This window comes from Dasypus novemcinctus, chromosome 18, assembly GCF_030445035.2.
Source record: "Dasypus novemcinctus isolate mDasNov1 chromosome 18, mDasNov1.1.hap2, whole genome shotgun sequence".
Taxonomy (NCBI): Eukaryota; Metazoa; Chordata; class Mammalia; order Cingulata; family Dasypodidae; genus Dasypus; species Dasypus novemcinctus.
This window is the reverse complement of record NC_080690.1, coordinates 85543105-85558113: the sequence shown is the minus strand read 5'-3', so window position 1 is coordinate 85558113 and position 15009 is coordinate 85543105. Positions and strand designations below refer to the sequence as shown.

At 45.0% G+C, this 15009-nt stretch overlaps 1 protein-coding gene across 5 annotated transcripts; it reads left to right on the top strand.

Moving 5' to 3' along the window:
• Window positions 1-7614: 7614 nt before the first annotated feature.
• Window positions 7615-14312, top strand: ZNF772 (zinc finger protein 772). 5 transcript variants are annotated; one of them, XM_058280941.1, is made up of 3 exons: window positions 7615-7853; window positions 9791-9911; window positions 11530-14312. In XM_058280941.1, the coding sequence occupies exons 1-3, from the start codon at window positions 7821-7823 to the stop codon at window positions 12645-12647; spliced, it is 1272 nt and encodes a 423-aa protein (XP_058136924.1). In that variant the 5' UTR covers window positions 7615-7820; the 3' UTR covers window positions 12648-14312. The 5 variants fall into 5 exon arrangements, with proteins under 5 accessions (XP_058136924.1, XP_004456916.1, XP_071065612.1 ...); XM_004456859.4 differs by having other exon boundaries at window positions 9785-9911; XM_071209509.1 differs by having other exon boundaries at window positions 7633-9699; window positions 9785-9911.
• Window positions 14313-15009: the final 697 nt, after the last annotated feature.

The window sequence follows — 15009 nt, the reverse complement described above, 5'->3', positions numbered from 1 at the left end:
GTGTGAGACCCAAATAAGATTGGGTCATGAACTGAAATCTGTGAATTGGGGGAAAACTAACTATGGTAAAGAATTTAAACCAAATATGGAAATGAGGCTCCCTGTAGAGGAAGAAGACAAGGAATATCATGAGATGATGGTCCAAAAGGAGGCAGTGACAGGCAAACTTAACACTGGTCTTGACATCCTAGAAGAGTTTCCTTCTCAATTCCTCAAAGATACCTTCCTTCCAACCCACTGAATCACTGACTTTTGGGTGAGCCTCGTGGACATTTCCTCTTCACTCTCCAGACTTCTTTCCATTTTACCAGAATGACAAGCTTTGGTTTTAAAAGTGGAATTCCTTCTCACATAGAAAGTAAACAGGGAGGTGAATGTGGCTCAGGTAACTAAGCTTCCACCTTCCAAATGGGAGGTCACTAGCTCAGGTCCTTGTGCCTCCTAAAGAAGAGGGTGAGCTGGTGCAATGGACAGGCATGGTAAACTGATGCAACAAGAAGAAAACATGATGAGAAATATAACAAAGCAGGGAACAGAGGTTCCCAATGCCTCCTAAAGAGGATGGCGTGCTGGCAGGGCAAGCTAATGCAACAAGATGATGCAACAAGGGATGTAGGGAGGAAAATCATAATGAGAGGCACAGCAAAGCAGGGAGCAGAGGTGAATCAAGCAATTAGGGATCCTGGGTTTGGCTCCCAGTGCCTCCTAAGGAAACAAGGAAGGTGAACAGACACAGCTAGTGCAAGCATCAAGGGAGTGGGGAGAAATAAATAAAATAAATCTTTTTTTAAAAAGAAAGTAAACAAAGAGACCCTTTAAGTTTAAGGGGCCATTGTATATTTCAGAGCCAACATGGGTAGGGAATTCCAGAGGTTGGGATAAAAGACCTCTGATAGGGACCTTTTAACAGTAGAAGGAATGCATAAAGGGTTGCTTCATATAATAAACATTGCAAAGTGATGTTACTCCATAACACCTGGGTGAAAATCTCCCTGCTTTGGAGCAAAGTAACCTAGAAAGAAAGCCATGAGAAAAAACGTTAAAAAATGCAGAATGTCAACAATGCAAACAGTCTACATATTTGCAACTGTACAAAAGCCAGACATTACTGGGGGAACAGCAAAAATAAGGTCTTTGATTTGAGCACAATGCTGAGACAAAACAACATAACCATGGCAGATATTCATACATAGCCTGAGATGTCCCTCAAGCAGAAATTGCATTTTAAGAGAAACCATCCCTACCCAGTGAGATCAGGTTGCTATTGTTCTCCAGAAGGGCCTATTTGTAAGAAGTGTCTTGAGTAGAGTTCGGCAACTACTATTCCTCCTGGGTGAAATCTATACTTCTGTCCCTGAAGACCATCAATTTCCAAAAAGAAGAAAGAGACCTCAAATGACCTGCAGGAAAGCATGGGAGCCCAGGGTATGGGCCATGTCAAATAAATATTGCACGAGGCAATGTTTAAAATGTTAAACAGGGAAGGATAGCTTTATTCAAAGCTATATGATAGGGAAACTACAGAAGGGGAGAGATAGAGAGAGAGAGAGAGAGAGAGAGAGATAGCTGCCAAACACATGGGTAAGCTGCCCAGTGCACTCAATAATCAATCCTGAGACACTGAGAATTCAGAGAGAGAAAGAGCCTTTATTGCAGATGCACAGAGCAGGAGAAAAGGAGACAAATAAAATCTCAAATCTGTTCTCCCTAAATTGGAGAATTTTGTTTTTATGAAATTCAGACAAAGGGAGGTGGGGATAGTGACATTGGGATGTTGGGAGAATGTGATTGATTTGTTCAATTGGAAGTATATAAGCACAGGAACCAGAGGCTGCACTTCTGGACTGACAAAAGCTGACTGGAGTTACAAATGGGTCAAAAATTGCTTAATTAACATCCATTAGGGGGAGGCAGATGTGGCTCAAGCAATTGGGCTTCTGACTACCATATAGGAGGTCCAGGGTTTGATTTCCAGGGTCTCCTGGTAAAGGCAAGCTGATCTGCTTGGCAAGCTGGCCCGAGTGGAGAGCTGGCCGATGTGGAGTGCTGGCCTGTGCAGGAGGGCTGTGCTGCATGGAGTGCTGACCCACCTAGAGAGCTGGTACAGCAAGATGAAGCAAGAGAAGAGAGACACAGAGGAGAGACAATAAGAGACACAGCAGACCAGAGAGCTGAGGTGGTACAAGAGATTGAGCACCTTTTTCCCTCTCAGGAAGTGAAGAAGTAAGATAGGGAATCAGTAGTGGATCTGGAACCTGGCAAGAAGTCCATGTGGTCATCAGTAACCCCAAGATGGCTCCTGGAAGACCCACCCCAAGATTCTGCCACTCAGAATAAGACTTTCTCTGGAAGCCAGAAGAAGCCCTGAATATTCCCCAAGGACTTTATCATTGGGCCCTCCTAGGAGATTGATGGGAGAAATAAGCAATCAAAATGGTGAGCTGCTGGAACTCCTCCCCTGTCATTAGCAGAAGGGTGAGATAATTAATAGTTCAAAAAGTGGCACCAGGCCTGAGTTCTCCTCTTGCCTCTGGACCCAGACTCCAGCTGCCTTCTCCCCCACTTGGATCACCATGCAAGTAAACCCGGGGATTTATAATCTATAAGGGGTAATTATAGTCTGTAAATCAGCCCTCTTTTTCATTTTCAGCCCCTTCCTCTCTACCTGAGACCCCTGATCTGTTATTTTCTCCCATTTCTCTTCCCTCCCTACCTGAACAAATTACTGGCCTAACTCACCTGACATGCTCTTAAATTCATTTCTGCAGCATAATCAAAGAACCTAAATGAAATTCAGTAACAGAAGGTCCCAGGATCAGTTCCTGGTGCCACGTAAAGAGAAGACAAGCAGACGAAGAACAACACATAGTGAATGGACACAGAGAGCAGACAGTGACCACAAAACACTGAGGCAGAGATAAATAAATAAATAAATCTTTTTTTAAAAATCCAGTAGTAACTGACAAAATCTGACTGGAGTAATACGTAAAGTTGTAAATAGCTCAGTCCATGTAAGATTATAAATAAGGAGGCTAAGTTAAATGGTCATAAATAGCTTAAATAACATGCAATAACAGGTACAGAGACTAAACTAAACAAAGTGGATTGAAAATAAGAAGATGAAAGTGGGGCCAGTTATGAGTTAACCCATTACTGTCCAATTAAAAGGTAAAGATTATGCAGTTTCAAAACATAGCATCAGCCTCAAGGAAAAAGTGAGTTTTCATCATTACAGATGTCTGTCTCTTTCTACTTCAAAAGGTTAACATACATCAAGACTGTCAGTTTTTAATTCTGTTTCAAGACCAAAACCTAATCTGAACTCCACTCTGCTAAGCAGAGGACAAGAGGGTTTTACTAGTTAGAATGAGCTGTAGAAACTACTTGAGGACATTAGGTATAAGGTATGTGGATTACAAAGAGCTGTCTACTGAGTCTACTGTTAAGACCAGGTGGAACATGTTCTATCCGGATTCTGTAAGGGTAAGGCTAGGGAGGCCAGGAGCCTAAAGTCAAGAAGAAGCCCGTTTAAAATTTAGTAAAGCTAAGAGGATCAATAAGACTGTCTTGGTCAGCTACATGTCCATGTCTACCTCACATTGGCTGGGCAGGACTTCTGGGAACACTTTGCCTCTATGATATTGTGCTCTCCCATATACAATATGAGGTTGGCTACAGACAGAACAAGGCCATGCAGGAACCTCATTAATGGAAGATGGAGAGCCAGTTACTAACCCTGAGCGTAATGCCTGGGAGAACTTGGTGGGTAACAGAGAAGACTGAAGCCCTTGCCCCTCTAGCCACTAGTGAGCATATGGTCCAACAGAGACAGGTTAGTACAAGGAAATGAGGAGAAGATGAGCCACAGCATGGCTGACAGACAACATGGCTGACAGACAACATGGCTGTGAGACCCCTCAAGACCTAGACCTTGAGGTTCCAGTTGGGACTCTTCTGAGGTTAAGAGAAGGACCTGGATAGTTCTAAACAGGCATTTCCAAGATCCTGGATAACTCCAAAAAAAAAAGGCCTCACCATGTGGCCTCCACCATTGCTGGGGTAACCAGTAACAGCTGGAGCCCCTCCCTTCAGCATTAGCAAAGGGAGAAATAATGAATAGCTTAAAAGGTGACCACACAAGCCAAAGCCTGACCTCTCTGCCTCAAGGAGACTGCGTCAAATCTCGGTGTGTATTTCTGTCCTTCTCTCCCATTTCCCAGCAAACTCTGTTATTTCCCCCCATATCCCAAATAAATTCTTTTTACGGCCTAACTAAACTGGCATGTTCTTAAGGTCTTTTATGTGACATAGCCAAGAGCCTAGAAGAATCCAACACTTCCCCAGCTTCATTACTGGATTTGTCAAGTAGAACCCGATTTGTTTTGAAATCATCTTCTGCCTGTGGAGGAGAGCGGGTTGGGGCAGAAGAATTGATGAGGGAGACAAATGGGGGTTGTTGTGTAGTCCAGAAATGTGTTGATGTCTACCAGCCCGGGGGAAGGATGTGGAGGTGGTAGGAAGATGACCTGGGACATGTAGGAGACATGGTAGGTGACAGGACATGTGGATGGTTTGTGTAATAGAGTGAGGCTAAGGCAATGAAAGTACTCCCCTCAGACCTTCTGCAACTCTAGGTCAACCTGGCTTTTCCTGTTCAGATTTCTCTGTCAGTGTCAAGGAAACATGTCACGAGTGAATAATTGAAGCAGAAGACTCATGTTTCTGGGAAAAATAAATGCCAGGATTCATGTCTGTCCTCATGCCAGATAAGTGGGCAGTTGACTTTTTGATGGCCGGGTTTTTTGACACAGAAGGGACCCTGACCTTGCCCTGAGAGATTATAGTGGGTTAGAGGTCATGTTGGGCAGTGGTTAGAGTTTGGCTCTACAGACTCCATTTCTAGCTATGCCATTTAACAACCATGGCCAAGGGGAAGTGATAGATCCTATGCATGGACATACTTAATAAATGTAATTATTGTTATAATGATTATCACTCATGGTGTTAACCCTCTAACTGTCTTTACTACACTCTAACATTCCCTAGTAGGAGACACTGCTAACTGGCAGGTTTCCAATGACATCTCAATCCATTTGGGGCCTTAAGTGCTTTGACCAAGTTCTCTGGTAACCTTCAACCGTAAGGTCTCAGCTTCCCTAAAGCAAATTCTGAACATCCCTAGATACATAGTGATTCCTTTCCCACTGGTGGGGATAAGAGATGGGGAAAGACAACATGGGGGAAAAAAAACACCATGGGATGTTTGTTGTACTTTCCATTAAAATTCAAAATCTGCTGTGGAAATTCAGTGAAGAAAAGAAAATCCCTCAACAAGGATGTTCTGGTCCATCAAAAATCACTGCCTGCTCATTTAAGCATTTATTTTCTACTCATTTCAATTTAAATGTATTCTCTTATGTTGTGCTTTTCTTTGCCTCACTTGTTCCTTTTCTTTCACTATTGTTTTTACTTCTACAGATTTTTTATATTCTAAATTTTCCTTCTCCTAGGTTGAAAAGTAGACTCTGATTCTGTTTATTAATTTTAAGCTAAAAATTGCAAATGCATGTTTAACACCTTTGGATATAGTCTTATAAAAAAACTTCACTCTCTTCTTGGAAACATAAGGTCTGTTTGAAGCTGTATGTATCCCCAAAATTCATGTTCTTAAATTTACCATTCCTACAGGTGTGGCCCTTTTGATGAGGTTACTTCAATTAAGAAGGTGTGGCCAACCTCAACCAGGATGGGTCTTAATCCTATTATTGGAGCCCTTTATAAGCAGAATTAAATTCAGACAGACAGTGAGAACGTCACAGAGGGAGCAGCCAGAAGCTGAACTCAATGGAACCTGGAAGAGAAGGGAGAAACCAGGAGACATTAAATTGTACCTTGCCATGTGACAAGCTAAAGACCAAGGATTTCAGGGAGCCAGTCCCAGAATGCCACAGTTTTCAGGAAGAAATCATCACCTTGTTTACACCTTGATTTGGTCTTTCTTTTTGCCTCAAAACTGTAAGCAATTAAATTTCCATTGTTAAGCATGGTATTTTCTTCAGAAGCCTAGGAAACGAAAACACATATATAGAATATTAAGGAATTAGTCTAATCTCAATTTACGTGTTAACTGTGGTTACACATGAAAATTCCATCATTCTAACATAAAAATCTACATGGTTTTTACAAATGAGTGGTTATTTTAATTGATAGATGCGTAGATCCTCATTCCTGCTCTCAGGACAAACCATTCCCTTGGGACCAATGTCATTTGATCTAAATATTACATTTAAAATTTTGTTTGCCATTACATTTATCATTTTTGGTTGCAAATAGTCATATTACAGTCTTCCTCAAAAGGTATTTCTTACCGAATTTGGAAATTCAGTTTATTGGTTGGTTATTTCTTCATCACAGAAACTGTTTCTGTTGCCTTCCTAATTATCAAGCAGCATTTGGTAAGTTATCCTTCTTTTCAGATAATTGTCAGATATTTAAAAGGAATTGAATATATGTCTGTATGGAGTAAAAATATTTTGGAAAAAAGTGTTAGTCGCTGGGTCGAATACAGTCACTGGTTATACAGGCAAGAGAAATATTTTCTGAGGTAACCAAACACAAGGCACATTGTCTGCGCGCTTCAAGTCTTGCAGAACAAAGTGGGCTGTGCACAAGAACCAATTCTGCGACAACAGGGTTTCAAAGAGAGAAAGAGGTTTGTTACAGAGCTGCTGGTAAAGAGATAAGAGTAAGCTCAAATCTATCTCCCTGAGGCTAAAGAGTTTAGGGTTTTTATGGGATTTAAACAAAAGGAAGTAGAGATAATAACGTTTGCAGATATTAATTGATTTGTTATGGTTAATTGGGAGTGTGTAAACACGTGCCCAAGAAGTCCTTGAAGACTGACAAAAACCAGCCGGGTAAGCATTAGGTTACAGTTTACAACAGGATTGTAAATAGTTCCACCAACATAAGATAACAAGTGAAGAAAGTAAGCCAAATAAATAGGCAATAAACTGACAAAAACCAGCCGGGGCAAACATATGGTTAGAAGTTACAGCAATGTTGGAAAATACAAAATAACAGGGAATGGATATAAGTTAAAATAACATTTACAAGTAAAACAGCTGCAGTTCGCGGTTACACAGAAACCACCATCCTACTCCGTTTTCCATGCCACGGGCTTAGCTGGAGTCTTTTCTGTCTTGTGCCTGACTGAAAATGCCGAGGCTCATAAAATCGACTCTAAAGCTTCAGGCTAACGTATTTGAAAACAACTTGATGGTTATTGGTATTCAGCAGTAGGTGTCTCAGTGTTGGGTGCTGTGCGGCCAATATGGCTTTACAAAGCCTTTGAGAGCATGTTCTGCACAATGAATTCTGAAATAATGCATCTCTAAACATTTCTGTGACCTGCACGGACTACGCTCTCCGAAAATATGCTTTCGTTCCCTCTAAAAGGATGCAACGTCCCTCTGATTCTCAGACACCCAAGACGCCTCTCGCGCCTAGGCGGAGGGAAGGGCGGCCCTCGCCAGCGCTGCGGCTACCGTGGACCGCAGCCCCCAGAAGCCTTTGCGAGCGCGACCCGCCGAGGGCGCGTTTCCGCCGAGAAAGGCAGGGGGCGGGACTTCCGGAGCCCCCTCCGGGGTATTTCCTGGCTCTGTACGCCTCCCTGTCTCTGACTCCTGAGCTCCTCTTAGATCCGAGGTGACGGGAGCGGGCGGGCGAGGAGAGGCTCGAGGCGCGGCAGTGGCGGCGTCCTGCGGTCGCGAGTCCCCGCCTTGCTCGCCCACCGCCCCTCTCCCCGCCCGCAGGCTCCGATGGCGGCGGCCGCCGCGGTGGGCCCGACGCAGGTGGGTGCCGCGTCCCCTGACGTCACCCGCCCCTTCCTCCTTCGAATCCTGGAGCCTCGATGTCCAGGTCTCGGTGTCCAGGAGTGAGGCACTCGCAGTGGGACCCCCCCTTTCTGACAACCAGTGTGTTGAGGTGCGGGAGGGCGTTATAGGCTAGGGGACCAGGATGCGCAGAGGCATGGAGGCGCCACACTGCTGGAGCTTCTGATGCCTGGAGGGGGAAGAGGGTGTGAGGAGGCCCCTGGAACATCAACCTAGGCAGCTGGGCCTTCAGCTGAGGACTTCGGGAACCATGCAAGATTGCAGATGGAGGGACATGATTTAGGCCTTAAAAGTATCCCAGGGGCTGCTTAGGAGAGAACAGACTCGGGGGGTGGGAGGTGATGGTGATGAGGCCAGTGAGCCATAGGAAGACCGAGAACTAGTCCAGGTAATACAGCTAGTAAGAGGTGGCTCTGGGAGTGCAGGCACAGAGCAGTCAACCAGCCCAGGAGAAGGGAGTTTGGCTGAACCTTTGGGATTCCAGCATGGTTGCTGGCCTCTCCCAGCCTCACTTTTCCTGCAGGATGCCATGCATTCAGAAGTAATTCTGGACTCTGTACAGATGAGGGGTGCTATCTGTGCTCTCAGCAGTCCTGACACAAATCCGCATGTTTCCTGGATTGTGTTCTGAAACGTTTTCTTGCTACTCACCCAGCTCTTGGGTCTAGGGACCCTGGAGAAACCCCAAGCGCAGGGTTTTGAGTCTGGACCAGGGATTATATGGAGGGTTTCCCATTTCTGGCAACCACATAGGTGTGGAAGGTTGTTCTAAGGCACGGAACCAGCATGTGCAAATACTCAGAGGTGAGACTGAAATGGGAATTTTCAAGAAACTTCAGGGCTCCATTGTGTCTAATGAGAGCAGAGGGGCAGGTGTTAGGCCTTAAACGGCAGGCTGAGGTGCTGGGCCTCTATCCTGAGGTGGTGGCAGGCTTGGGAGATACGGTGCAGATGATGGAGGTCATCTTCTGGTTCCAGTTCCCTCTGGATGTGGAGTGAGTGGGAGGGTGATGGAGACCAGGAAGGGGGCTATCATGGTATTCCAGCTGAGTGATGATAATGGATGTAGGTGGGAGAAGTGATCGGATCCCAGATCTTCCATTAAGAACTGACTAGATATTCTGATATGAGAGCGAAAAGGGGAGGTTTTACTTATAAGCTGGAATAGTAGATGCTCCAGCAACTTAGATGTCATTGGTAGAAGTAATAGACTTTCAGTGTAGATATCAGGAGTTCGTTTCTAGCCATGTGGAGATACACAGTGTTTCAAACAACCTTGAGTGGAGGTGCCCAGAAGGCTAGGCTGCCAGACATGCATGCCTTGAGTTCTGTGGAAGGGTTTAGTATAGAGACATCCAAAAGATAGTAGATGGCATGGAGGCTGGGTTTTAGGAAGGGACATATTCACATCATTGCAGCAGTGTGATTTGTGAAGAAGGGTGTTGGTGGGAGCCAGCGACTGGGTGGGGCTCCAGAGTTGTAAGGCAATTATGGTCCAAAGAGTGATGGGCCCTTGGAAAGGAGACTGCGCTGATTATCCCAGGTCCCCATTCTAGGGGCTTAAGGGGGGAAAGGTGAGCTGAAGTTTGGTTTTTGTGGTAGGCATGATATTGGAGACCTTTGGGAAATTGGCTATTAGCAGACAGATGGGTCCCTGCCTCCCCAGCTCTTGGGGATGGCGTCTTTCTTCCCACCTGCCTGTTCTTGCTGTGGGCTAACACCAACATCAGTGGGATCATAAAGAAAGAATAGACTCACATGGCACAAGGTCCTGTATCTCTGAGTTGAGGAGTTAAGGATGAGGGTAAGCAGGAGCTCGATGTGTGGGGCATGGATGGGGTCCTTGGGAGAGAGGCTGCTCATGCACTCAGCTCTCCCCATTGTGGCAGGGGCAGGTGAACTTTGCGGATGTGGCCATCTGCTTCTCCCAGGAGGAGTGGGGCCTTCTTGATGAGGCTCAGAGACGCCTGTACCGTGACGTGATGCTGGAGAACTTTGCACTTGTGGCCTCTTTGGGTAAGGCCCTGACATCATCTCAACCCACAGGTCCTCACTGTCCTCATTGTCCTCTGCCCTTTCCCTTGTTCCTGAGGGGCATCTCCGTCACCCTACATCAGGACCATGGGCACTGCTTCCTTCCCCTTGCTCCTTGGAGTAAGTGCAGTCCCAACACTTGCTGCCTCAAAACCTTGCAGGGAAGGATCCAGGAGACTTGTATCAGCCCAATGGATCACACCTGGCTTAGCTGTTCCCTCTGTGCCCTAGATTCTGCCCGCTTCTGATCGACATTCCTGTGGCCTGCTTGTGCCAGAAAGTACAGGTCCCAGTATAGTCACTACTTGCTGGGACCCCTGGGCTATTCCTGTAAGACACTTGTCTGAGTATTATTGTTTGCTTTTCTTGTGGGGTCGGTTATCCAGACCAGTGCCGGCCATTTGCCTATCCTGTCTTTCCCTTAGAACACATGTCTTCCATATCCCATGTATTTGTCCCACTGGAGCTGGGCAGTAAGCCCTGGGGACCTGACTGGGCAGGTGTGACTCCAACCACAGCAGAGACTCAGAGAGGGTGTGACCTGTGTGAGTGTGAGCTGGGGGAAGGTGTGACATCGGGACTGGGATCAAATTATGCCAGTATTCTCTCCCGCCCACAGTTGTTTTGGTGCCAAGGCTGCTGGCCACACCCATTTCTACCACGAGTTCCCCATTTATACTCTTGTCTTTTCTGCTTTGACTTTTAGTGCCTTGTTATTCCCCATCTCTCTGCCTCCACATCTTACCTCATCTCCACTGCTCCCTGCTCTGTGCCCTGTGACAGTGGCCTACATTAATGTGTCATGAGATGTGCCTATACCTAAATAGTACTGAAACACTAGCTACTCAGTTGCAATTTGATGTTCTTGGACATGGGTACACTCTTTTTTAAAAAAATGTCTCCCCCCCGTCATTGTTTGCACTTGCTGTCGGCTCTCTGTGTTTGCTGTATGCTCTCTGTGTCTCCTCATCTTCTGTTTTTTTTTTCAAGGAGGTTCTGTGAACTGAACCTGGAACCTCCCATGTGGGAGGGAGACACCCAATCACTTGAGCCACCTCCGCTTCCTGCTTGCTGTCTCTTCTTGTGTTTCCTCATTGTGTCTCCTCATTGCATCATTTCACTGTGTCATCTTGTTGCATCAGCTCACCACACCAGCTCATCATGTCAGCTTGTTGTCTTCCTTGTCTTCTTTAGGAGGCGCTGGAAACCAAACCTGGGAACCTCCATGTGATAGGTGGGTGCTCAACTGCTTGAGCCACATCTGCTTCTTCCTGGATACACTCTTTTGCACAGCTCTCACCTGTCCCCAGGAGCCAGGGCCTGAGTGAAGTCCATTTGTGGATGGCTTAATTGGATACTTTCTTCTCCTTCCTGTACTGTGCCCCACATTTGTGTTCTGTCTTAGGCAAGGCCTCCTCCATTCCCTAACCTTTAGATGCCAAAACAGCATATCAGCCCTTTCCTTATCTTTAACCTGGGCCCCCTGTCCTGAGAGCAAGCCTGTGAATTTGATATTTGGGTGTGTTAGACACACATATAATGGGCTTGCACCTTTGCACCATTGTCAACTTGTACTTCACCAGCATATCTTTGCTTTCAGGTTGTTGGCATGGAATGGAGGATGAAGAGGCACCTTCTGAGCAAAACATTTCTTTAGAAGGAGTGTCTATCCAAAAGGCCCACTCCTGTGAAATATGTGGCCTGGTTTTGAAAGATGTTTTGCATTTGGCTGAATACCAGGAAACACACCATAGGGAACAACCAGACAGGTGTGGGGCACATGGGAAGCAATTCTGGTTCGGTACAAATCTTCACCAGCCTCAGAAGGAACATAGTGGAGAGAAACCCATCAGCAGGGACAAGAGCAGGGCTTTGTTTGTGGAAAGCTGCCATGTCCATCCTTCAGAGATGTCTTTTATGTGGGGGCAGGGCTCTAAGGACTTTCCAGCCAGCTTGAGCATTTTCCAGCACCCAGTCCCTCACAGTGTATGGAAACCACACAGTAACACCAAGTGTGAGGCCTTTCACAGTGGACAAAAGCATTATGGGTGCAGTGAATGTGGGAAAACCTTCAACCGCAAAGACTCACTTGTTCAGCACCAGAGAGTCCACACTGGTGAAAGACCTTTTGAGTGTGGTGAATGTGGGAAAACCTTCAGCCGCAAACCCATACTTGTTCAGCACCAGAGAATCCACACAGGAGAAATGCCTTATGAGTGTAGCATATGTGGGAAAGTGTTTAATCATAACTCCAACCTTATTGTACACCAGAGAGTACACACTGGAGCAAGGCCTTATAAGTGCAGCAAATGTGGAAAAGCCTACAGTCACAAATCTACACTTGTACAGCATGAAAGTGTCCACACTGGAGAAAGGCCTTATGAGTGCAGTGAATGTGGGAAGTACTTTGGTCATAAATATGGACTACTTAAACATTGGAGTGTTCACACTGGGGCAAGGCCTTATGAGTGCATTGCATGTGGGAAGTTCTTTAGCCAAAGCTCTGACCTTATTGCCCACCAACGAGTTCACAATGGTGAAAGGCCTTATGTGTGCAGTGAATGTGGAAAGGCCTTTAGCCACAAACATGTACTTATTCAGCACCATAGAATTCACACTGGAGAGAGACCTTACACTTGCAGTGAATGTGGAAGAGCCTTCAGGCAAAGGCCTTCCCTCATCCGGCACTGGAAAGTTCACACTGGGGCAGGCCCTTAGGGGTGTAGCACATGCACCATGTCCTTCAGTATAATGACTGACACAGGAGGAACTTTGAGAAAGCTAGGAACCAGAAATCCGGCCTCCATACATGTGAACACCCACCCTGGAGAATTCTTTTGAGGCCAGGTAGATCACAAATTTTTGAGAGGTGCATTGCACTTTCTGACCTACCCAGAGCCTTTGCCAGAGTTATGTTACTGGCAGTGATTGTGGAAGAAGTCATCCACCTGCTGCTAGAGGAAATTGTTAAGTAGCCTGAGCCCATAGAAGAGCCTCCCTCCCTTTCTCCCTGATTGGTTTAATCGTGGACATGATTCCACTTTGGCCAAGTGGATTCCCACTGTGTTCTGCTTGGTGGCTTGCAGAGGTTTCCCTTCATGGACATTATTGGTCCTATGTGACGCTTGTGATGGATTTGTCTGGCCTCCAGGTTACTGAACTTGGTAATTGTTTCATGTTGTGGTTTGGCAACACATGCCTTGTTTTTGTTATTTTTTAACTACTAGTATTGTTAATTACTTTTAATTCTTGGGGTTGAGAACAGAATTGGGCTCTGCCAGCTTGAAGGGATGAACAGCTTTTATGGGGGCCTCCAACTTTGTGTGCTTCAGGGTGATAGTAGGATGACATTGGAGTGCTCAGTCCAGTTTTGGCTTACTGTGCCTTGCTGCTGAAAGCCTTTTAGGAAAGAATACTCATCCTTTTGGACATAATCTGGTGCCTGAGGTCAACTGAGCATGGACATTTGTTGCGAAAACCTGTTGTGTGTCTGGAAGCAGTATGAATTGGCCCCTTCTTCTCAGGAGATGTTATATTTCCCAACCCTCTTGGGAACACCCTTCAGGACTACCAAGGACCCATGTGCCCTGAAGGCAGATATCACTGGTTGGCCCATAAAAGGACCAAGTGGGACTCAGACACTGATTGAGGGAGTCAGGAGATTGCAACAAGCTATAGGAAATGTGCCCCTTCTAAAGGTGCATACACAAGTATTTCCATAACTAAGGCTTTGCAGTATGTCAGTTTACAGAAATTTTTAGGACCCCTATACCTGTGTGTCTCCTATGGCCAAGGACCCTGGCAGAGCAGTCAATCTCAAAGTTTTCTGGATTCCTGGACTATGTGGACAGTTCACTTATAGCATTGCTACATAGGCAGGGACCCCAGAACTAAGAAGAGAGATCCAGTAGTTCAGGGACATGGGTTTTCAGAACAAGCCACAGTTCCTGATGACTCAGGTGGAAACTTAATAGTCACCACTTTTGCTGCCACTGAGGAAGGGCTGCCCTTCCCAAGGAATGAAAAAGATTGTGGAGTCAATGTTGGGTTACCAAATTTTCTGGTTTTACAGGAGGGGTAGGAGATCCAGAATTTTATGCAGAATCTTTGCTTAAAGTTAAGATATTTCCTTGCGATAAACTGCACATATTTAAAGTATAATTTGAAAAGTTTGAAATATGCATAGACATGTGGAACCATTAAAATGTTTATTTCTTTTGTCTAGTTTCTTTCACATGGCTTAAATGCCACGTGGCATTTATGAATATTTCTAATTGCTGAGTAGTATTCCATCACATGGATATGCAATAATTTATCTGTTATTTGACATTTGGGTTGTTTTCAGTTTGGAGCTATTAAAAATAAAGCTGCCTCAAACACAAATGTCCAAGTCTTTATGTGGATGTGTGTTGTATTTTTCTTCTGTTAATACCCAGGAATGCAATGCCTGCATTACAGAGTAAGTGATTATTTAACTTTTAAAGAAATTGCCATATAATATAAAGTGGTTGTACCCCTTTACCTTCCCAACAGTGTATAAGTGGTCCAGTTTCTCCACATTCTCACCCAACATTTTGTATGATCAGTCTTTTTAATTTTAGTCATTCTAATAGTTGTGAAGTGGTATCCCATTGTGTGTGTGTGTGAGAGAGAGAGAGAGAGAAAGAGGAGGTACCGGGGATTGAACCTGGGATGTCATATTTGCGAAGCTTAATCACTGAGCTCCACCCTAATGACTCGTATTGAACAGTTTTAGGGTGTCTATTTGCATTCCATAGTACTTCTTACATACAGATATAGTAGACACAAATAACCTCAGGAGCATAAACAATAGTTAAATGCAATAAAATAATCAGTGATACATTTTGAATATTTCCTTTTTTAACAGCTTTATGGATTATAATTGCTATATGATAAACTGCACATATTTTAAATGTATAATTTGAAAAGTTTTGATACTTTATGTAAATGTCAATAATTCCTGGCACCAACTGCGAAGACTTCAATAGTTCAACAGCAATTTCTATACAATTCAATTCTGACTCTGATAAGCCAGATGCAGAAAACTACATGTAGTAGT